The sequence below is a fragment of the Emydura macquarii genome, unplaced genomic scaffold (assembly GCF_026122565.2).
Source record: "Emydura macquarii macquarii isolate MOO-44397 ecotype Brisbane River unplaced genomic scaffold, CSIRO-AGI_Emac_v2 contig_2795, whole genome shotgun sequence".
NCBI lineage: Eukaryota > Metazoa > Chordata > Testudines > Chelidae > Emydura > Emydura macquarii.
In genome coordinates, this window is record NW_027132932.1 from 4,666,160 (window position 1) to 4,691,405 (window position 25,246).

Here is a 25,246-nt window from a genome sequence, read left to right on the forward strand (position 1 = left end):
AAAGATAACTTTTATATGGTGTTGGGAAAGGTACATGGGGCAAATCCTCATCCTTGCATCAGTCCCTTTATGCCACGTAAAAGGGCCACCACACAGCATAACAGATCCCTTAGAAGCCCTGCATCTGTGTGAGAGCAGTTTAGGATTAGGCCTCACTTACTGAATATATGCTGAGTTGGCATATTGGGTAAAATAATTTGCTCAGGAGATAGCGGTGGTTGTGGGCGCTTATATCCTTCTAGATGTCTTATAGCGGAGTAAGTAAGAACACAGTAGCTATTTCCTTACCCTCCTTCCTATAGCTCTACTTCAACTTGAACTGAACAAAGTTGCACAATCAAAATATTACATTTACTGTGTATATCACTTATTCAGAGACCACACTGTGCTTTACAAGACAAGCTAGGGACAAGTCCTATTTTACCAATGGGGGAAACGGCGATACAGAAGGGTTAAAGTGACTTGCCTGAGATCAAACACGTTAATGGCAGATTTGGGAATGGAAGCCAGTGTTTCCTAATGGCCAGGGCCCTTATTCTGACGAACCCCTAGACCATGCTAAAAGTAAAAGCTTACTTTATTTCCTCAAAGAATCTTTCTACCAGAGATCCACCCATATTTGACCCATTATCTATGTCCACTACAATGGCTACAGAACACACTGCTTAGGAGCTGATCCGTGTCTTCCTACCTACATTTTTTTTTTTTTTTTTTTACATTTTTTAATGTTTTACTTTACAGCAGTAACTGAGTATCTTGTGCATAAAACAGATTGGTGATAGCAAAGTCTCTCATGGACTCCACACCTTATCAACATTTACTTATCACCTATGTACATACTAGGAATACATGATGGCAGTAGTACAAGGGTTTTATCATCACGAGTTTGTCATGGATACACTACTCTCAGAAGCAAACACTCTGAGTCAGTTACACAGCTCCTCCCAATTGAGTGCAATAAAGCCTACAGACCACACCATCATTCTATATATGCCACCTGTACTACAGGTGAGCGATTTAGGAACATTTTAATTAATTAAGACATGTATGGGGCTACTTATGGGATATATACTTTGGAGTTAAAAATCATACTTTACATTTAAAATAATCTTCTCTGTTAACCTGTATGTAGACCCAGATTGTGTGCCTCAGTGAGAAAACTCATGGGAGGACTTAAATTAAAACCATGCAATTGGCACAGGAGAATTTTGTACCCATAGAATGGGCAGGGGATATAGACTTCAATATGGCAGGGCAACCTCAGGAAGCCAAGCTATGTATGCCTGACCCTACTGCCCCTCCCCAGTAGGGAGGAATGGGGAGGAGGGGTGGAAAAGTAGCAGGGTTGATACCCAATGGGAATTGGTTTAAGTTAACACAGTTTAGAGTTCTCACATACAGCTCTGCCACTGATTTATGGCATAGACTTGGGCAGGTCATTTCACCTCTCTGCCTCAATTTATCTGTAAACTGGGGAATACCTACCAAGATCACAGGGGTGGTGGTTAGGAGAATTAGTTAATGTCTATAAAAGAGTTTGACCATGTACGGCAATACACAAGGGCTATATATTACTAATCAGTGCACATGAAGCAACACAGGATTTTTGGAACAAAGGTAAAAGAAAAGGGCATTAACCATCCTACTCTAATTGTATGTAGCTACTGTAATTACACCTCATGATTTAATTCCCAGAACAAGGCCATTTATTAACACTTACAAATATTTATAGCTCATCTCAAATTCCTTCCTAAAATCTCACCTAGTATGAGCAGATGTTTTCTAGAGCAGAGTTCTGTTGCTTGTTAATGTTATAATTCCAGTCCATCAGAGCTAGAAGAGCATAAGGACATTCTCTCGAAGTCTCTTGCACCTCATTAAGCCTATTGACAGAATAGCTCAAAGTTGGTCATTTTGCATTTTCACTTGCTGAACTGTCAGACCAGCTTCTTTCAGACTAGAGAGACACTACACTTCTAAAACACTTTTCACCTGAGGATCCCAAGACACTTCACAAATATTAATAAAATCCAACTGAACCACCAAATACTTAACTACTCAAATTGTGCCAATCTTGTGTGTTTTATATCCTCAGCCGTTTGTTTGTTCTTATGTCTTTCAGATTGTAAACACTGGGGCAGGGACTGTCTCTATGTTGGTACAGCATAATAGGCTCAATCCTGACGGCAACCTTTGGGTACTACTGTAACAAGAGCTTAATATAATAAATACACCCAACTGCCATTGCTTCTTAGCTGAAACTGCCAACAAGGATACCAAATTCTGGGGTTTTGAAATAGACACGTGTCCACTGGGAACTAGACTGAAGCAATTAATTTCACATATGCTATCGAACAGACATCAGATGGCAAATATTTCTGTCACTACCACCCTACTGCTCATGATCTAGAGACCTACAGAGGCAAGGATCTCTCTCTCATTACCATGAGTCATCCTAGTCCAACTAAGGTGTCTGTGTCTTCTATGTGCCTCCTTCTGACTGTCCAATCAACAACTGGCTTATTTCTCAAGTTGAAACAGATAGATTCAGCAACAGTGAACATTATGACAATCTTTGTCTGACATAGGCATCCACTCATTATCGCTTGCAAATCAAGGACTCTCCAACCCCTAGTGTGGCCCCAGTTTTCATATTACAATGAGAACCGTCTGTAACCCACAGTGCACACTTAACCCAGAGATGCACTCCGCCTGTGCCTGACCACTATTGTAGTGTTGTATAGAACTGTTCATATTAGAAAAGAAATTACCAAGAGGGGGATATGATAGAGGGCTATAAAATCATGAATGGTGTGTAGAAAGGGAATAAGGAAGTGTTATTTACCCCTTCACATATCACCAGAACCACAGGTCACCCAAAGAAATTAACAGGGAGCAGGTTTAAAACAAACAAAAAGAAGTACTTCTTCATACAACACAGTCAGCCTGTGGAACTTGTTGCTAGGGGATGTGTGAAAGCCAAAAGTATAACTGGGTTAAAAAATAGACGTAGATAAGTTCATGGATGATGGACCATCAATGGCTATTAGCCAACATGGTTAGGGACAAAATCCCTTGCTCTGGGTGTCCCTACACCTCCAACTGCGAGAAGCTGGGACTGCACAAGAGGGGATGGATCACTCTAAATTGCCTTTCCTGTTAATTCCATCTGAAGCATCTGGCAGGGGCCGCTGTCATAGGGCTAAATAAGACTATTGGTCTGACCCAATGTGGCTGTTCTTATGTACTTAAAGTATAGGATGCAGCATTTGGTGAAATGCTTGTTCATGAAGATAATGGCATGCTATAACCAAAAAGCTGCCATGAGATATGCCTTTCCCATCACAAGAGTCTACTACTGACTTGCGTTTTTGAGATTTCAGCTTTTCAGTGCCAGATACTTCTCTCTATTTGCATCTTGTCCAGCACCTAGCTTGGTGTTGGCAATAAAATAATGTTTTGTGCAAGCAGTTTCCATTCAGTTCAATTCCATGTTACATAGTATTCTAAAACATTTATGTAAAATGAAATGCACTGTCTTGTGTATGAGATTCTCATTTATGGAGCAGTGTAATCCTATTCATTGACTGATTTTGAGACCCTCATGCCTCCAGGGGTAGGCACCTGTTTCTTTGATGACAGTGCATCCCAGATCTTGTTTTTGGTAAAATTGGTTGAGAAAAGTAAAAGATTACATAGCTAGAAAGCTTCATATTGCCTATTCTTCAGATGTAGCAAAGATCTGAAGCAAACTGCTACATATTTTCACTAAATTATTCCCCGAGCCCCCTTTTTTTCAGATGGTAGAGCTCCGATTCAGAAAAGCAGCCCACTCCAGTTCACTTTTCAGAAATCTCCTGAAATCAATTGGACCTAAACACATTCTTAAAAGTTAAGCATGTGCTTAAGTGCTATACTGAATCAGAAACTAAAATACTACTTAAAATCAAAACTAAAATGCCAGAAGCTGGGAATAGATCACTCAATAATTGGCTTGTTCTGTTCATTCTCTCTGAATCATCTGGCACTGGCCATTATCAGAAGACAGGACACAGGCTAGACAGACCATTGGTCTGATCCTCTATGGCCATTTTTTATGAATGTTAATTTCTCAATTTACACATTCTCCCCAACAATGGCACCTCTCTTCAGACACCACTGCCAGAATTACAGAGGACATACAAACACGCGCTAGCTGAAGAGAAGAATACTCACAATAGCAACTATACTCCTTGGGTATCTTCACTGTAGAATTTATTCCATCTTTCAGAGCTGCAGAATGCAAAGGAGAGGAAATGTCTGCTCATAATTTTATAAGTTATAGCATCTCTCCTATCCACCATGATGTGGGCAAAAGTATCTCTATTATTGAAAAAAATTAATGCACCAAGCCCATAAAACATTTTCCTGCAAAGATAAAAAATTAAATAACCTTTCAGCTAATGAATTCGCAATTCACTCACACAGAAGAAACGTGAGATGGATAATATATAAAAAAAATCTATACTTACATTTTCTGTCATTTTACCTGTTTAATTGCCACGCTACTATGCACACCTCTAGGGACTTCACAAGAAGCAAAACTCTTTAGCTGCTGTAACTACTATACTAGATGCTGTACACGGAATTAATGTTATAAAACACTTTTCATCCTAGCCCTTTCCTCCATTTTCACATGCCCATAACTTTCGCAAGCAGTTACCTTTTGCACTGAAAGTTTCCATGCTGGAGTTTCAGCTGGATGATTTTTGACAAGTGTAAACAAAATACCTTCATCCATTTTATGTATCAAGGTCAAAACACATATTTTGCCACTATATTAAGCATCTACCCTCCCCACCGCTGCACACACTATACACACAGGAAATAAGAAACTGTTGGATTTTGAAACCTCAAACTTGGTATTTAAATACACAGTATTATAAAAGTTGTTTCAGTCATTGTGTGACAATACTATGCCACCTAGTACAGTGGATCTCATAACAAGGACCATGGGCCCTACACATTCATGGCTGGCTGTAGAACGAGACACCAAGAACCAAGCAAGGATCGTTGCAAGGGGAGATTATGAGAGGATCTCCCTGACCTTTTACTAAATGGTCTGCAAAACGAATTACAGAACCACTGGTCTAGCAGAACAGCACACAACAGCAAAAAGCAGGCTTAGAAATGCTTACAAATGAAAACTCTTCAGGTCAGGGATACATGGTCTTCCAGTATCTGGCAAGGTCTAACATATTTTGGGAGCTATCACAATAAAACGTTCTTCCACCATCAGAAAGAAGATCTATGTGGGTCTTGCTTCAAGTCTGAAATAATAAGGGATTTAAATGGCTCTGAATGAGATAAACAGTTGTACTTAATAATTTTTGCATTTCTTCTTTATACAGAGACAAAAGTTGTGTTACGTTTTTATTTGTCTTCACAGATATATAAGACTGGTAAGACATTGTAGCCACACGCACAGGGTATTTATCAAAACTAGTATTACAAATCTGCAGCCTTCTCCTTTTAAAATAATTTATTTTACGGATTTGTTTTTAAATGGTATTGTCATACAACATACATTATTCAACTGAAGTCTGCTGAACAGACTCTAAAAGAAGAAACTCAAATTAAGCAATTATCTCAGATTAGAATTTCAAATGTTCATCCAAACCCAGACTTGTAAACTTCTGCTGGAATACACTTTTGTCATAGGCTTGATCTTTGTGCTTACAAAAACAGCATTAAATTTCCAACGGTTGTAAAGGAAAAAAAGTTATTGTACAATAAGTATGCATTCAGTTTCAACATACAAGGCAACCAAATTATTCTGTCATTAACATTAGCATCATGTATATTTTAGTTCACTGCACTAACATTTAAACTAAAACGTCAAACCACAAAATCTTTAAGTGACTAACATTTAAAAGGCAAGCTGTAATATATTGAAAGCTTACAAAGAACATTATTACACAGCTAAGATGGGGTATCATTTGACAAAGGCTGATTATGTGTATATGGCTGCTTTTTCTTATAAGAAGCCCATCTACAAACTGGGCAGCAGTGTCGCCCCCCAGCTAACCACATCACGATGCAATTCTGATGAAACACATGACCACATGGTAAACCCATTAGCAGACATCCATTTTCAAAATTCTCTAGACATACAACGCATTCTGTACAGTGCAACATATCAGAGGGCCAGGCTGACCAATCTGGCTCCATGTCTTCTGTAGTGCTATATGATCCATACGACCTCGCTTTCCTTTCATGCGGCTCATTATGACAATGTTTATTGGCACATGAACAGATCTCAGCATTGCACCGAGGCTCTTCTTCACTGGGGCTGTGAATTGTATTTAGCTTATCCTCAGATACTTCTTTTTCACCATTCAAGACATCCTTGCTTTCACTGTCTGAGTCACTTTCACTTTCTTGAGAGGCTTCCAACAGTTCCTCTTCAGAATGGATGCCAAGACTTTTAAACCTCCACATTGGTAAACTTTTTATATAATCAGTTGGTATCAGAGGGTGAAGCCATAAATCAGGGAAAGCTAATCGCTCTAAGAACAAATCTGGGTCTTCGTCCCAATCTGATTCAAAGGGGAAGTGTTGAAAAGAAGCAATTGGGTGGAACAAGTAGCTGGTGTACCAGTCCCACAGACTTGACAGCCATTCCAAGTTATTGGCATTTACTTCATCATTGTTGTTCCGTCGTCTTTTTTTCTCAAAGTAATCTACTAGTAAGCCATGACCAAGGTAAGTGCTGAGGAATAGGGCAGGATGTGATGAGTAGAACATCCAGTCAGCTCTCACCCAGGAAGCCAGAGTAGTTGTATTAGAATACCTGAGGAGTTTTAAACTATACTCATAAAAGCTATCTAAGTAAGGTAACTGCAAAAAACCCAACACAGGTAGCCAGGAAATAATTAAGAGAGAATTATACGTCCCTAAAGTGCTTATAAGAACCACAAAGCGCTTTATAGTAGCGCCTTGTGTGATAAATAGGTCCATCCAAGCCATCAGATTAACCAATACTAAGCTTAAAACAAATAAATCATTAACTTCAGGTTGTAATGAGCGCAAGAAGGAATCCATGGCACGTAGGGATATGAATTCACCAGTGTTATTCCCATACCTGTAAATTCCCTCTGGAGTTCTAAGTATGTAGGATGGTGTCTTATAAATACCAATCTCTGCCATATGACTTTTGTTGTCCCAGTTTTCTACATTCACAAAAATAAACTCAACTCTTCCAGTAAACTTTACACTTAGTGCAGAGAAGAAAGCTGGAGGCTGGTCAAGTTTAGCAAATAGGTATATTTTCACCCGATACTGGTCACTTTTGTTCCATTCTTCTTTTAAGTGTTCAGAATTGTAGATAGTTTTGATCCGAGAAGCTGCATGGGCTGTTATCCATTTGAAAATGTGCTCTGTTTCAATTTTGCGTCCACTGTATTCTTTAAGCATCACTTTCCCCTTGGAGGTACTGGTTTGTGGGACTGACATAATTAGCGTGGATCTTACCCAGCCTCTTCTCCTGCAGTATCTGCAAAGAAAATAGTGGATAAGCCTAAGCAGTTTTATATTTCTAGGACAGTGGTCCTTAAATTTTGAATGCAAGTCCGATGATTATCAGAGGTGCAGAGCACCTGCAAGCACACACACAAATAAATGGGAGATGTGTGTGTGCTCAACACCTATGAAAACCTTTCCCCAACGATAGAACCTGCTGTTATAATTCTTCGATTTCACTACCTACTTCACAAGGGTACTGTGAGGTCTTGGGAGGATGTGTGAAGCACTAATTAAGGGTTTATTACAGTTAATAAAGTCATGTATTACTGATAACAAAATTCTTATAGCAGAACTTGGAAAAAAATGTGTTCAATTTCCAGTGGTAAGTAGAAACCTTTAATTTTAGAAGTTATTAAGTTTCCAGCCCTTCCAGTTGTGGAGATAACCTTTACAATGTAAACAGTTGCAGCACAGCTTTCTTGAGTCTGCAGATTAACCTCTCCTGTGCTTCTGCTGTTATTCATAGCTTTGTCAAGCACTAGTAGAGTGAAGTTAGCAAGATTCTGGTTTCTTTCACTGCTGCTTTTAAGAACCTAGGGGCAGCTATGAGAGAGAGAAGAATCATGTAATTTCACTCTTTGGCTTCTTGGCAAAGCTATGAGCCACAAAATCAGGTAATAAAGCTATTCAGGGGGGTGGAGTATATAAAAAGAAGCATTATTAAGGGAAAGGAGCAGAGGCATTCTGCCAGGAGGTTCTGGACTGAAGGTCTACAAGAGAAATCTTCTCAACTTTCCAGCTGGCTGAGGAAAGGGAAGAAAGACTGACTTCAAACAGACACCTACTACCTCAAGCTTGACAAAGACTGAGTTCCCAAGCAGGTCCACAGATAGCCCCTGGGCAGATTTCCAAGGACCTTTTCTATTCCCAGCAACTGTGGGGTTGGACTGGTCAGCCATGTGTTGTTCCTGGAACTCACTAGTGACCCCTTCCCTCACAAATCTTTTCCATCAGCCTCTGACTAATCAGTTTAGTTAGCAGATATCTGATAGCTTTTAAGATGTCTTGGAAAATGTAACAAATAAATACTATAAACACAGCCATCTGCCTGTCTTTCCAAACCTGATAAACAAGTTCTGCAAAGGAATAAAAGCAGAAAGACTGGCTCACCATCCAATTAATCTATTCCCTTTCTAGCTATAATCATAATTTTGAGTATTTTTTTTTAAATTCCCCATATTAAAAAAAATAATTGCTGCCACCAAAAAAAAAGTTAAAATTAATTTTGGAAGAGGACACATATTATGCCAATAGCAAAAGAATCTTAACTGATGATAGTGTTGGGTGCTCTTAGTGGAAGTTTCAACTGTGTTCTGATGAAAATTATTCATTAACATTTATTCAGCAAGACACAAAAGCAAAGAGAAACAGAACTGGCATATTGGAAACAGTTGTATTTTAAGTTAAATATTTTTAAATAAAATCTAACTATAATGTGAAGACTAGTCAGGAATTATGTAAACAACTAGATGATCTAACGGTCTCTTCTGGCCTAAAACTATAAATCTCCAAATGCTGCCTCTCATTTTTAAGATGCTTTGAGTTAAAAAAAAATTCATACAATATTAGCTTGCATAAACACTTCTAATCTGAAAATTCTTCCATCCTATTCAATTTAATATTTCTAATTAAGACCATATAAGAATCATGCACACACACATACTACCCTGTCTGTACAGCCTACTGAAATTCAAGGCAAGTTGGTCTGTCATCTGAAGGAAGTGACAACTAATGCCTGGTAAGTGCTAAATAATTTTACTGGTTTTGCAACAGCATAGCGACAGCTACTCTGAAGTAGCTGCAACAGTTTCTTTGGAGATTCTTCAAATTACATTGATATTCAAGAATCAGACAGTCTCTGGCACATTTAAGAGTTTTGGTTACACTAAGTCTACTTTCCAACAGGATAGGATATGTTGTTAACAGGGAGTGTTTATATTTACATATGTGGATACACACATTATTCAGGCTCAGAGGGAACAATATCCTGTGTACATTCTTCTGGGAATAGGGTACTATTGTCAAAGTTCAAACAAAGGACTTGTTTATACATGGAAGTCAGTGCATAATGAACTAGTATGTGAGCTTAAAGCACACTAGCTACTCCACACTAACTTCCCATGTGAACATTCTTACTGAGCACTAAGAGTGCTCTCCGGCAGTTTAGCTTAATGCACTTCCAAAGTACATTAAGCTAACGTGCACAAAGGCACTATTAGCGCACAGTAAATTGTCCATATGGAGAGTTAGCTTGGTGTAGCTAGTTTGTAGAACTCCTGAGGACTTTTCCCCCTATGCCCAGTTAAAATACTGTGGCAATAAAACATATATATTTTTCCTCCTTTTCAGACCAAGATTTAGAGTCTTGTAACTAATAAATTTATCCAACATGGGCCAAATTCAGCCAGGGCATAAGTGAGCACAATTCCCATTAGCTTCATTCATGGCTGTAAAACCAATGGATTTATTTAGTCATCTTTTCACATGGCTGTACCATACTCTATCCTGGCACACATATATATTTCTCTAATGCTGCTTTTAATAGCAGCAATTTTATGGGTAATTACATTATTTATGAATATCATAATGGAGAGTTTTGAACAGACTTTAGTGGAGATAAAACCTGTAGGCTGCAGCCTTTTCTCATGGCTACCTTTACAACAGAAGGCATTCCGGTTAGAATCCAACTGTACTTTAAGACATCCTATGGATTCAAATAACTCTTTAAAGAACATACCTGGGGTCACTGGAGCAGTTAAAAGTGCCTGTCCGTATGCCAAACCTTGATACTTTCTTCACCATTTTTTCCCAATGGACTTTACCCACGAGAGGGCTTCTATCATTCGCTATAACCTATTGCCAAAAGGAGGGGAGGGGCAAGCATTAGTGCTAGAAACAACCAACCAACATTGTAGGACGTCTGCTCTCCTACAATCAAGTTCACTTTTCACGAAAACAGAAACCTTTTCATTATCAATATTTCATTGCCTCCAAAATATACTAAAAATTAAATTCTGAAGTTTTGTCTATCCCTAGCTAAAAGACTATGAATGGTAAGTGAAACTGTAACATTGGTAATAGGAGTATTATGGTTTTTTGTCATGAGAAAAACATGTCAGAGACATGACAACCAATATAATTATTTGCTTCATAACACTTAATAGCAGCCTTGCAAAACTCATTAAAATTTACTAGCCCAGGTACAAAAATATGGTTGCTCTTTACCACAGTGAGGAAAGTCTCCACCAGTCTCTCCTCTCCACCCTGTCGAAAAACTAAAACTTACCCAAAAAAAAGTTGACCCAGAGCAAGTAGAATTATACACAGCTGCTTTAGACCAGGGTTTCTCAACCCATGCAACAGGACCCAAAATTGGGTCGCCAGAATGTATCAAAGGGTTGCGTGGCAGCTCCTGTCCCATGGGACTGGCTGGGCTCGCCTCCCTGCTCCAGGCATTGCAACCTCCGGGGCCCCAGCACCACTCAGGTTTGGCCCAGCCATCATGACGACAGGAATCCAAGCAGGCCAAATCTGAGTGAGTGGCACTGCAACCCCATGAGCCAGGTCACAACTCCACTCACACAAATTTAGTCCAGTCAGGGAGATGGAGCCAAACTTGAGCGGTGCTACAAACCCAGAGGTTGTAACACCCATAGTGGAGAACCAAGTCCCACCAGTCCCACAGCACAGGAACTGTCATTGTGGGGTGAGCGCCGGGCAGAACCCAGCCCTGTTGGGTGGCATGACCTGATCAAAACCATCCCAGGGCCTCCACCCCCAAACTATTTAGTGGGTTGTGACAAGCCATAAACATTTACAAATAGGCCCCAGCACTGTGATGTAGGTCTGAACCAGAGCAGGCCCGGACCATGGATACGTATTTGAAGCTTAAGGGTTAATCCTCACACTGAAAGAGCAAAACTAGGCATTATAGATAGGGATGTTCCAGATACATTGATTCTTTGTTCATGCCACCCCAGGCTCCACTATGATAATTGACTACTTAGACATATGAGTGGGAACATCCTGCCTAAACATTTTGTGATTTAACATTTATGACACATTGGGGTTCTGCTTGTAAACATCTACGAATGAATGTTTGGGAACATCCTGAAATCTAATTGTGATAATTTATAAGTGAAGGAACGTGCCCAATGCATATCAGGAATGTGGTTGATGTTTAAATCATGGGGCAATGAGAGGGCAAATAAGATTTCTTTTATTTCCTTTTAGTAAAGTTGGTATTAATAAAATTGGTGTAGGTATAAGGATTTTATTATGTTAGTAAGTAAGTATAAGATAATGTACTAATGTAATAGAATAAGAATGTAATGATTTTTAGTTAAGTATGAATGAGGAGTGAAATGCAGTTTGAGTCTGCTAAGATAAGACGGCCGAGGAAGTAATTGCTGAGATAATGGTTCTCAGCCTCCAAGGACAGGAGGGAGAGAAGATGCTTTTGTTTGAAGAACTTTTACAACCCAGATGGCCGAAGCTCAAGATAACCCTGGAAGACAGGGGAGTTAACACCCAAGGACAGAAACGAGACAAAGTATGAAACAGGAGTGAAAGAATGAGAAGGCTGTCACACTTGCGATATCAAACGTAATTGATGACTACATCAAACAAGGAGACTATCTGACATAACAAAATCCATAGACCCGAATGGGGATGGATAAGTATAAAAATGAAGTGAGGGAACCTGGACTTTGGGCTCGTTCTGCAAACCCCAAGGAGCATCATGTCGCGACCAACAGAGCCTGGCTCCACCCTCGTGTCTGAATCACCTGGCCAGTGATTCAGCTCAGACAAGAAGGGACTGGTAATTATATCCCTTCTGCAGAACCATGTGTGTGAGTGAGAGAGAGAGAGAGTTTTAGGCAATTGCTTTTTAAAATGTTTTTCTTTTTGTATTCATAATAAACACGGCATACTGCCTTATCCCCTGAATAAGATCCTGCTGTTTATTTTATGAGTATAACACTGAGCCCAAAAAGAGTTGAGAACCACTGCTTTAGATTAGAAATGACCATTACCATATTAGACTCCCTAAAGCCATTTACAAAAGGAGGCAATGCTGTCTAATAATTAGATCAACAGACAGGCACCTAGGACTTTACTTCCAACTCTATCAGTGACACACTATTACTGTAAGCAACCACTCCATGTCTCAGCATCCCCATTTGCAACATGAGGTTAATACTTAATTCACAGAGAGGTTCCAAGGCTTAGTTAATATCTATAAAATGCTTAGAGCATCTTGGATAAAAGGTTCCATAAGTATAAATATTAAACAATAAACACTCATCGTCTGACTTATAAAATCTAACACACACACACACACACACACACACACACACACACACACACACAGCCTGCCAGTTGCTGACTGGTAATTTTAAGTGACATGATTGATCACGAATCACTCAGCGTGCCATTACAGTTTCTACACACACTGCTTATTTTAGAAATGCCTCATCTGCTCTAAAAGCTGACTGGCTGCCACTTTTAAAATGATTTCAGACTTCATTTTAAAATTCACATTTGTCAGGTGTTTATTATACACAGCAAAACTGGTCCCAATGATCATCAGACCTAACAATCGGAAATTTCACACACTCTGCTAAAGTTGCCATCTCCATCATGATTAGCCACTTTATATTGCTTGTGCAGGTGTCTGCATAGTATTTGTGAGAACACCTTAGGACAGCTGAAATATAATTAAAGATTGGATAGCCAGAACCAGAAACCCTAAAACAACCAGAAACACTCCTCCATTGTATAGGGCAAAACCAAGGCTGCCGGAAATTCAGAGGAAAAACACATTTTAATATTACATAAAAGTGAAACGCTACTTCATTGTCTCTCCCACTCCCATACTGCAATATATAATTACTTGTCATGATAGCCAAGAAAATATGAGTCTATATAGGGAAACTAACTAGCAGGCTTCAGTGTAATTTGGCTGCTTGCACTGACTGCACCATTACAGCACAGTATAGTATTATTTTCAAATGACAGAAAAAAAAAAGCTTATCTGTTAGAGATGATTATTTGTATTAGAGAATGAACACATTCATTTGTTTTTAAATCATGACAGATATAGTTAAAAAACTTACAACATGGTTCTGCAAAATGAAGTTTTGCCAGGACATCTTGGAAATGTGTCTTTTGCTTTGTTTTTGTTCTCTGTAAAATACTAAGATGGCAAAAGGCCATATATTGCAGCCACTCTGCACAGCAAATGCTTGCGGACATCACTAAGAGTTCAGTGCACAGAAAGGGTAGGATTTTATCCTCTCTGCGTCACATTTCATGCTACACATGTTCATAATCTACAAAATGTTATCAGTTTGGATGTGAATTAATGCAATAAAGTTTACGTCATATTGGTCCTTTAATGATTTAATGTGTAAAGAGGACCCAGTATGATAACAAAAGTATGGTGTTAATCAACAATCCCATACGTATTACAGATTATATGCGTAGTCTGAGCCTAAATACAGATGAGAAGGATTGTCTGAGGTTAACAGAGTCCAGATGATTGTTATTCGTATGTGGAAGAGACAAGAAAAATTGCTGTCACATAGCAACTAGTGAGGTAGAGTAATGAGGCAACTTGGAGAGACAGGAAGGTCCAGTAGTTAGGGCTCTAGCCTGGGGCTTGGGAGATGTGGGATTCAATTCCCTGCCCTGCTCTGCCACAAACTGTCTGTGTGACCATGAGTATGTCATTTAGTTTCTCTAAGCCTCAGTTCATCTACAGAATTGAGCGGATAAGTACACTAAAAGATGAGGAGGTGCTCAGATACTATGGTAATGGGGGCCATATATGTACTTAAACATAGACAGGTGTTCCCACTGATAAGTGCAAAGTAATAAGCAGAATTAAGGTCAGTATTGGAACCTTAATTATTTCTAGACTCTCTGATGTTCAGGATTTTTATTACAATATTTTTAAAAAACAGCGATAAAACAACATTATTTTATGTGTAAGATATTACTTAAAATTAAAATAGAATTAATCTAGGAATATACAATATGGCAGCAATGCATCAAAATCCTGTTGATTTTGACAGGAAATTGCACAATAAAACTTGCAATGCAATAGCTCTGTTGACACTGGATTAGAGTGAAGGGTCCCACACGATTTCAACTGAAGTCTCAATGAAGATGTGACTCAAAATTAGGGGGTAAGGAACCAAAAGGCCTTTAAGAACAGATACACTGATGAGTATGATATAGATGCCTAGAACATCAAAAGGAAGTGGCTCCCCCCTTCTCCACCAACATGAAAGCATCTCAGACAATTGTGCACGCAATATAATGGCTTCTTCATCAATAGCTAATCGGTACAGTTGCTACTTGCTTTGCCATTATCTTAAGGATTTTTAAAAACTTTATTATTATTCTAATAAAAATGCTATAAAAAGTGTTGAAGGGTTTGATATAAACCAATGAACTTGAGGATATTAAACACCTACTGTCCAGATCAGCTGTTGTGTCTACACAACATAGAAAGATCACTCCATTACTCCAGCAACACACGAGCACAACACAATGGCAGCCTAAATTCCATTTCTGCTGTTGGTTTAAGCCAGATATCCTTTATGCTTTTTTAGGCAGGGTTTTTTGCAGGTCATTATAAGAAGATTTTGTCCCTCTTTAAATTTCCAAGATAATGTGCAAACATCACAAGATGTGAACAAAGGTCAAGCAGTTGACAACTGAAGACAGAACAGCATTTAATTATAACTTTAGTATCTTCTCTAGTATGTTATTTTAGCATATTTGATTGCTATAAGTTCCCCCTATCCCTGGAATTTAAGGGACATAAAGAGAAAAAATTTCCATGCATTTGAAGCACAAGAGGGATTATGGTGAGATGCAAGAGAGGGATTAGGTATATTTTGATAAAGAAGACATTAGAATAGGATTAACTAGACAATTTTGTAATGGTAAATAATACTTTCAACATATTGCATGCAGAGAAAGATATAATGCTTAGTGATTTAAAACACAGTGCTTTGTCAAGGACACAGGATGACTAACGTTGTTCGACTGAAGGAACCCAATGTTGTTGTAGCCATGTCGGTCCCAGGATATTAGAGAGACCAGGTGTGTGAGGTAATAACTTTTATTGGACCAACTTCTGTCGGTGAGAGAGACAAGCTTCTTCTTCATATCTGGGAAACTTAAGATTGTCATAGCTAAATATAAGATGGTAAACAATCTGTTCTACTTTGTATCTAGCTGTGACAATCTGAATAAATTTCCCAGACCTGAAGAAGAGCTCTATGTAAGCTCAGAAGCTTGTCTCTCTCACCAACTGAAGTCAGTCCAATAAAAAAAATATCACCTCATCCACCTTGTATTTCTGAAGGAACCCAAAGCATTTTACAAAGGATCATTTCACCCATCTTTGATGAAACAGCAGCTGTTTGAAAGAAACACCAACTTTTAAGAAAAAAGGGGATTGAAGGGGGTCTCGCACTTCTGAGGAGAGCGTACTAACCATTGAGCTCTGGATATTCTGATAAGGTCTCCCCCAGTCTCTTCTGTTAAAGCTGTTCCATTGTGAATAAATACTTAGAGTCACTGGACCAGAAAGAGAGAGAATGACTCTGTAGCTAGATGGTTAGGGCACCCACCTTGAAGGTTGGAGACCCATGGTCCAGTCCCCCTGCTCAATTTTTCAAAGTATTTATACAAAGTGGAACAGTTTCTACGAGAGACTGGAGGAGACCCACATCAGAATATCCATTGCTTAGTGGTTAGAGCACTCCCCAGAGAGATGGCAGACCCCCTGTTCAAATTCTCTTCCTGCCTTTGGCAGAGGGGTGAATAAAACCTGAGTTTCCCACATCCCAGGTGACTACTCTAACTACTGGGCTAAAAGTTATAAGGTGGACACTGCCACCTCCTCCTCCCCAATCTAGTAGGCAGCCTTGGAGCACACCTACCAGGTCAGGCCCCATGTGCAAGTTAGGCAGCTGAATGCCTATCTTCCCCAATTTGTAAATTGCTCTGTGGCTTAAGCAGGAGATAGGCATCTGGATGCCTAGATGAGGCATAAGCAGCATACTCACAGGCAAAACCTTAGGTGATAAGGGAACTTTCCCCCTGAAAATTTAAGGTGAGTTAAAATTAGGCACCTACATAGTTTGGTGGGAATATTGTGAATCACAGCAGAGCTTAAAACTTAGGTGCCCAAGTACTAGTGTGAATCTCAACCTAAAAGAATATTTCCATTGGAAAAGACACGATAAGTGATATAAAGAAGGCTGTTATTTATATAAGAGCTGAGTACTTCTACTCAGCTCTCTTTTTAATGCAAGAACAAGAGAGGAGCACTTGATGAAATTAAAAGGCAAATATAAATGTTAAGACCTTTTGTGCACAAAACAAAAACAAGAACCTCCCAAAACACAAAATAAGCTTGTGGCCACATTACATTATTCAGGCAAACAGCTTAGATTCAGGAAAGACTTCAACATTTACATGAATTAGAAATCCTCTGCAGCTGCCCTTTGACAATCCTTATTTTCATTCTAGCTATCCTTATGTTTCCATGGCATAAGTTAATCAGCAGCTGAGACCCGGAAGTTTCCTTTTCCTCTCCACATCCAGGGTATAGCATTGTACAGGTATATTGTGAGGATTTCACAACTGCCACTGACACGTCCAGCAATGACCACTGTCAGAGACAGGAGACCTGATCACAAGGTTTTTGCCTGTCTGTCCATCAGAAGGTTTTTGCCTGTTTGTCCATTTATGGCATATGGCAGAAGTTAGGCCACAGCCCTTACAGCTACTAACCAGAATTATTTGTTTTTATATATGATACTCAACATCATTTAAAAGAGGCATTTTATCTGTAGATAACTTGCTGTATTTTTGAGAGTCATATAGGGTAACAATGGTATTGGACTCATTCTCATGTTATCAGGCATGAGGAAAGTTTAGATCTAGAACCTGTGCCATCCACCAATCCTACATTAACGTGGTTATCAATATGGTAAACTGCACTGGTCTCAGCTCTTGGAGTTACCACTTATCCTCCTTGTCAACCAAAGACAAGTGCCCATAGTAGCTGGCAGGTGAGAAGCAGAGGTATAAAAGCAAAGAGGTGATGGTACTGATACACACATTACCAGATACACAAAGCATCCAAGTAGCAAAGAGAGAATTTAAAGAAAAACAAGGAATATAGCCACAAAATACTTGACATTTCTTTGCATACTGACTTGGATATGTTTCGTCAAACATTTATATTGCTGTCCCTAAACAATACACAAATATAACTCAGAAAGAAAACTGTCTTAAGTGAGCCCTCACTTGACAAGTCTTTGCATCCAGCAATTTCAGGAAAAATCTAACATCTCTGCACTTTTTTCCATGCCACCATTTATGCACAGGAAAGACTCCTGAGGGGACAACAATAAAAACAAACAAATCTGTAGACCCACTATCTTAGCGTCTTTCAAAACCCACTTGAAGACTGTCCTCAGATGCAAAGCCTACAAAACACTGCCAGCTGATCACATGGTGAGCTGTGACTGTCCCTCTTCTGCTCCCTTACAGCAGTCAAAACTGACTGGAGACCCAGGGACAGCTCCCTGATAGGAATCCCAGCTCCTTTCTGTTTCCCAGCTTTTGTAAGACTGGGCAAATGCTATTGAGTAAACATTCTATTCAATAAGTTACACTGGAACAAATAATGTATTCAAGAATGTTTTTTGAAGTACTGTGAGCAATCTATAGCTGGTCAAACATTCAAAACTACCAGTGATATTCAAATAATATTCCTAATAGAGTCTACTATTTGATCACTCATAGTAATAAATAACTACATTTTTAAAACGTATTAAGTAAGCTGATCAATACTATGGTGCAATTAAATTCAATATGCAATTGACCGTACACAATTTTATTTCTCTAAAATTGTTGGGGATGCCCCTTGGGAAGGTGGCAATACACATTTTTCCATTCTGTCTAGTTAGGGTCAAGTACATTTTTTTCTCAAATCCCTATCTTTACCTGTTGGGATGTTACATAATGCATATACATAACATATAATGGCAAATTCTTACTGTACCTATGCGCCAGTGTAGTCTATACACTTAACAAATATGTATTATTGTGCCATTTACTGATTCTATATGCTGTTTACTAAGAGACAATTAATGAAAAACAGTTATAGTCTGTATAGGAGCTCTGTCACTTCCTATCCTATCTGCTGTCACACCAGTTAGTTCTCTAGTGCGCGTTACCTTGGTGTACCCTTTAGGGGTTTCCCCGCTCCACAGAGGCAAATGCAGTCTCTTAGCACACTCAGAGCCTAGGTGTTGCTATTAGATGAAGTAATCTCTAAAAATAACTTCTTCTTTGAAAGTACATTTCAACCATGATAAAAACTAGAAAAATTTTCAATACCTGTACCAGCCAGATACCATCCTTTGTATCTTCTACAAGCTCATAGAAGTGCATTTCACCACTGAAGTTTGTACTAGAAACTGATTCAGAGGCCTCTTCTTCCTTGAGAGCAGAATAAAGTTCACCTTCCATGAGATCTCCTGAAGAATGGACAAAAAAACAAAAAACAATTACACTACATTTGGTTAAGGTCACATTAATCAAAAATATTCTGGTACTAAAGCCATTTGTTTGTCAAACAGTGAAAATTTTATTAATTATATTTTACATAGCTAGGCACAGCACCACTTCAGTCCAGGACAATTAAAACTTTATTCTGAGTTATTTTATTTTGATATGTATTCATGCTGTTAACACACACCAATATTAGCTGTCAATAGGCCATTAGAAATGAACAGACTACTCTATTTTAGATTACACATACATACGCTACATATGTAACTGAACATATTGAAAAACAAACAAATGTATTTGCAGTCTCATAAACCCGTTGATGTCTTCCAATTTAGTACTGTGAATTTCAGACAACATCAGTTTTAGTTTAAATGTCTTCTTTATTTTACATGAAATTTAGTTCTACAGTGAACACAGAGATCACCCAAAAAGACAAAATTGTTAAAACTGCCAATTTAGAAAGGTTTTAAGAATTCCAGTCAATAACACTATTAATTTTTGTGTAAGTAGAATTTTAATTACAATGGAATAATCCAAGTAGTTTTTACAACAGCTTGCCTAAATTATTCCACTCTAAAAATTGATTTATTCTATTTACAAAGTAGTAAACATTTCCTAAGACCACTAAGCTTAGCAACATGATTTGTTTCCTTAAGTGATGTGTACAAGGTTATTTGATGGTTCATTTTGTTATCTAATTTCCTTTCCCATACTTTGTTTTAGAGACATTACAAACCAGACTGTTAATACTGAATAACATTATAGCAGTAACTGTATTAAACTATCCCTTGAAATTTTTTTTTGTAAACAAGGAAGTTGTTTCTTACAGAATTTAAGAAATTTAGAATTAAAATTGAAACTCTTGATAGTAAGAAAGCTATGAACTTCACTGAGACATCTGAAGCTATGAACACATTGAGAGACATGATTTAGAGCCCCAAAAAAGGGTGTAAAAATTTCACAAAACATAATAATAAAGAGTGTTTCTGAGACATTAAAAAAAAAAAAAAAGAGTGAAAATATTTTGTTTGGAGTTAAACATTCCCTGCAGTGTTTGCATCCAAACATTACAACATTATGAAAGCAATGAGCCAAGAAAGCAAAAGTGACAAACAACAAAAGTGAAACTGACTAATCAGTTGTCACTGTTCAAGCCAGGGAAGTTATATATAAAAAAAGACAAAAAAAACAAGGTAAATGGTGAAAAGCAAGTTAGAGTTTTAAAGTGTCGGTGTTAATAGTATCAGCTATTAATAACAACAGTTAACAATATTTTTAAGTGAATGGGACCCGAATCTCCTTTCACTGGTGTAAATTAAGAGTCAATCCATGCTACTCCTTTTCTTTCTGCCCAAACTCTCATTGAGGCCCTAGTTCCCATCTTGATTACAGTTGCCTCTTCTCCAACACCCTCTTCCCCACACACACGCACGCACTTCCCCCTAAATCAATTTAAAAAGCAGCTGTTAAAATTATCTTCCTTGCCTGTTACTCAGACCACATCCACCCCATCTCTGAATCCCTCTACTGCCTCCCATTCCCATTCGCCATATCAAGTTCAAGTATCACATCCTCACCTTTAAGGCCCTTCCACAACTCCACACCTCTTTACTGGTCTGCTCATTGTCATTTTGCCCGCCACCTTCAAAGATGTCAACTTCACCTTTTCTCAGCTTATCACACAAACATTTCCATGCCTAATTCCCAACTGCTTTTTGTATATGTTATGTTCTTACTGTATAGATCTGTAAAACCACTACCCTCTATCTCCTCAAGATTCACCTCTGAAGCAGCCAGTCATATTGCTAGGTTGAGGAACACACAGGAAAAGCTGGCACATTATAAAGATTAACATATCCCTCTCTCCTCCTGTGCTTCCTGGGCTAGATTCACAAAGGGACTTGGACATGTGATGCTGAGTGTTGCAATATCTCGTCTAGGTGCCTAGAAAAATCACTGTGATTCACAAAGACTGAGTTAGGCACTCAGGCTTCTCATAACAGAGGGAAATAGGCACCTAAGAATGGGGTTCATAAAAGCCAGCAGCTAGATGAGGAGCCACCTAAGCTAGCCAATTGGAGATGCATCTGTCCTAAGCCGTGCCCCTCTCAGGGAGCTTCGTACCCAAGTCCAGGCTAGAGCGAGGTGCCTACCTCTGCTTGGGATTCTTTGCTGTGAACCCTCTCTTGGAGTCAGGTTCCTAAGATATTTCTTGCAAAAAGTTGGAGGGAGGGAAGAGGAAGAGCTCCCTCAGAACTTTTAGCCCAGTGCTTAGTATTCACCTGGTATGTCTGCGACCCTATGGTTCAAGTCCCTCCACTGCCTGATGGCAGTGATGCCTGATCTGCCACTTGATGTTTCACTTTGGGTAAGTAATTAAAGAGTCATTGGGCAAGTGAGAGGCGGAGTGCATGCAAGCATGAGAATGAATCTATAGTCTGATGATTAGAGCACTCACCTAAGATGTGGGAGACCCAGGATCCAGTCCCCCTACTCCAATAAGTCTAATTACTCAGCCAAAAACTACAACAGGAAAGACTGCGGGAGACTCACGTCAGAATATCCCATAGCCCAGTGGCTACGGCACAGAGATGAGGCAGATTCCTGTTCAAGTCCCTTCTCCTCATCAGGCAGAGAAGGAACTTGAACCACATTCCCAGTGAGAACCCTAACCAATGAGCTAAAAGTTACAGGGGAGTGCCTCCTGCCATTTTGTGTGGAATTAGATATGCTCAGAGCACACCAACTGGACCGGGCCCCACAAGAGAGTTAGGCAGATGAACGCTTATCTTCCCCCAGTTAATGAATTGCATGGGGCTCAGGTGCCCAGACATCTAGAGTGAAGCAGCAGTGTGCATGCCTGGAGGCACCAACATAGGCACCTAGGAAACGTTTCGTGCAAAAAGTTGGGTGCTGAGTGGGTTTAGGCACCTACAGGATTTGATGGCAGCTGAGCAGGAGTTTTGTAAATACCAGTGGTATCTGGGATTTTAGGCAGGGGCAATTAGGTGAATCTAGCGCCATAGATCCCTTGTCTTTTTAGACAGCAGGCCCTTTGCGCAAGCATTAGTTACATCTTTTGTGTGTGTTTATGCAGCACACAGCACAGCAGAACTCTAGTACTAATTAGTAGAGCCCTGAAAATATCCACAGACCATTTTGCAGATTGGATGCGGATACAAATTTTGTATCTGTGCATGGCTCTATTAGTTGGGGCCTTAGAGCACTATGGTAATATAAATGGTAAATCAATGGAATTACACCAGGACAAGACTAGTTGTGACAAAAATTAGGCCCATGACTGTGTCCCTTTAAAGGGTTAATATTTTGGCCTATGTAGTGACATGGCTGAGGGCTAGAGTAGCAAGGAGGATGTAGAATGGGAGAAAAAAAAAATGTTTGACTTGTAGAAGCAAAGTTAACATCATACTTCCTACTGTGCAAACATAATCTAACATTCAAGTTCAACCATCCCACAGCAACTCAGACTAACTTCCCTGAAATATTCTCTTTCCTTCAACCAAAACCTTTGCTCAGTGACTAGTCTATTGAATATAGAAGGCCTATTTTCTTGACAAATGGTATAATAGGCTGTCCACATTTACAACTTGTGTTGGAAGTTTAATGTATTTCACGGTTCTACAGGTTTTAAATGATCTCTTAAATTTATCACACTAATACTTTATTATTTGGTCTACTAAGACAACTGTTTTTTTTAAAAATTCTGCTTGGAGATCTAACAAGCCATAAAGGTGCACATAAGGTTGAGAAGTAGAGATGTGTATTGTGCATAGCATTTTGACAAGACCTGAAAAACTGAGGTCCCTCTGTCCCCTCACAGTAGACATGTCATGAGATAACTTTTCATAAGAATAGAATTTGCCCTGATGTCCTTGGCCAAAATTTCCCTCCTCCCACGATACTGTTGTGCAGCATGTCCTGTGCCAGCTGGCTGCTGTCCTACACCCAAGAGGTGGCTGCACTTCAGTGGTACTGTTTATGTACAATTTGGAAAGCCCGTTAGGATCCTTCAGCACGAAAGCTATTATAAATGTAAGATTATTATTACTAAGATGATTTTGCTCTCCAATAAGCTCTCAAAGAGTACTAAGTTTTTTTAAAAACCAAATGTTCAGAGATTTTTAACTACAGAAAACCATTCCTAGGGAAAAAAGCCAGCAAATCTCTCAACCATTAATGGGTGAAATATCTTACGTTATGATCTCTTACCTGACTTCTCCACCAGCTCCCTGACATCTTTCTTTTCCGGCAGTCCAGCATACCCAAGCCCTCTGCACTCCAAGATGGTCTTTAACTTCTTAAAGCTCAGGGCCACTGGATCCACCAACTGGGTGGCAAAGAAGCCAGTTTCATACCAGACAATGGCCTCAAAAAACCTGGCCAGGACAAACAGGACCAGAAAATAGAGAAGCAAGAAAAACAGCTTCAGCCACATCTTTCCTCTCTCTGTGTGTGACTCTCTGCAGAGAGAGCCAATCCTATGAGAGAGAAAGAGAGATCCCAATGGAGGAGACGGGGAAGGAACAAATTATTCAGACCAATAAACCCCACTGCTGCGGCCCCTGGATCCTCCTCGCTGGCTTCTGGACCCTCTCCTCGCTTCCTTGCTCCCCAGGCAGGTGTTGGGGGAAGAGAAAGAATATCGCAGGGGTGTTGCCAAGTTGGCCAGGGGAGGTTGAAAGAGGGTGGGGGCTGCACCCCCAGTCAGGTCACCAGCAAAAGGGCTAGTGATAGTGAGGAGGGGGCTGCAGCCCCCAATCAGGCCAGAGGAGGGGGGAATAGTGGGGGGCGGGGCTGAGGCCCCCAGTCAGGCCGGGGGAGGGGGAATAGTGAGGGGGGCTGAGGCCCCCAGTCAGGCCGGGGGAGGGGGGAATAGTGAGGGGGGGCTGAGGCCCCCAGTCAGCCGGGGGAGGGGGGACGAGTGAGGGGGAGGGCTGAGGCCCCCAGTCAGGCCGGGGGAGGGGGGAATAGTGAGGGGGGGGGGGCTGAGGCCCCCAGTCAGGCCGGGGGAGGGGGGAGCTGAGGCCCCCAGTCAGTCCGGGGGAGGGGGGGACCCGGCGCCGAGCGCTCAGCGGGGTGGGACGCCGGGCCTTGCGCCTGCCAGCGAGCTCCGAGCCTCGGCCTCCCCGCCCGGCCGCCACCGGCGGACTGGAGACATAACAAGTGACGTCGCAGCCGGGGACAGCGGGGGGGCAAAGGGCACCGGGGAGGGGGAATTGCGGGCCCCGCCCCCTCCGTCTCCGACCGCGCAAAGGGGGGTGGGGGGCAAGTCTCCAAACACCGCCGGCCCCCCACGGAGCGCTTTGCCGGAGACGCCGGGGAAGTGTCCCCCCGACAGCCCCCGGCCCCCCCCGCAATCTCCTCCCGGAGCCGGACTCTCCCCCCCCCCCCGCCCACCGCTGCCCCGGCCTGTGACCAGCTGGCCCGGCTGTACAGGGACACTCCCCCTATGTGGGACTGTTCCCTAGAGAGGCGCCTGTTACCCCCGCGCCCCCATGCCGCTGTCTTACACTTGCCCCCTGCTCACCCCACCCACCATTCCTCCTCCTCGTCCCCCCCTTTGTCCCGGGACTTGTCTCGCCTCATTCTCTCACACACACGGGCCGGACCATATTTACCTCCGCCCGCAGCTGCCGGGCCCCCTCTCGGACTAACTCGCCACCGCAGCAGGCGCTCATGAGCGGAGGCGGAAGGAGGCAGGATGATGCGTGGGGCAGTTATGCTTTTGACACACCGAGCCTGGGTTTTTAATAAGCGCTGTGCTGATTCCCACACCCAGTCCCTGCTGCCGGGAGCTGAGCTTAACAAAGGCGGGAGCTGCAGGGCAAGTGAACAGGGCTGTCCCGCAAGGAGCCGTCTTTCCTGCAGGCACAGATCCTAGGGCTGCAGGTTTGGCCCAGCGACCTGCTCTCATGATGGAGAGGTGGCCAGGTCAAATTTGGGTGGCCTTATAACCGCACGTGCCAGGTCACGAGGCCACTCATTCAAATTTGGCCTGGCTGCTCCTCCATCAAGACCGAGGGGGATCGGGGCCAAATCTGCTGCCCAAGGC

General features: G+C 40.9%; 1 protein-coding gene across 3 annotated transcripts in view; it reads right to left on the bottom strand.

The window, feature by feature from the left end:
* Window positions 1–24,957, bottom strand: part of LOC137166095 (charged multivesicular body protein 3) — a 50,821-nt gene extending 25,864 nt beyond the window's left edge. Inside the window, exons 1-5 of one of the 3 annotated variants that reach the window (XM_067567693.1) lie at window positions 24,813–24,957; window positions 23,404–23,672; window positions 19,000–19,139; window positions 10,301–10,416; window positions 5,500–7,534 (exon numbers count right to left, since the gene is read on the bottom strand). In XM_067567693.1, the coding sequence (XP_067423794.1) occupies window positions 5,962–7,534; window positions 10,301–10,416; window positions 19,000–19,139; window positions 23,404–23,629 (2,055 nt within the window). In that variant the 5' untranslated portion in view covers window positions 23,630–23,672; window positions 24,813–24,957 and the 3' untranslated portion in view covers window positions 5,500–5,961. Of the gene's footprint in view, window positions 1–5,499; window positions 7,535–10,300; window positions 10,417–18,999; window positions 19,140–23,403; window positions 23,945–24,812 lie in introns of those variants that run through there. The other 2 variants (XM_067567691.1, XM_067567695.1) reach the window with 2 other exon arrangements.
* Between the last annotated feature and the right edge of the window lie 289 nt (window positions 24,958–25,246).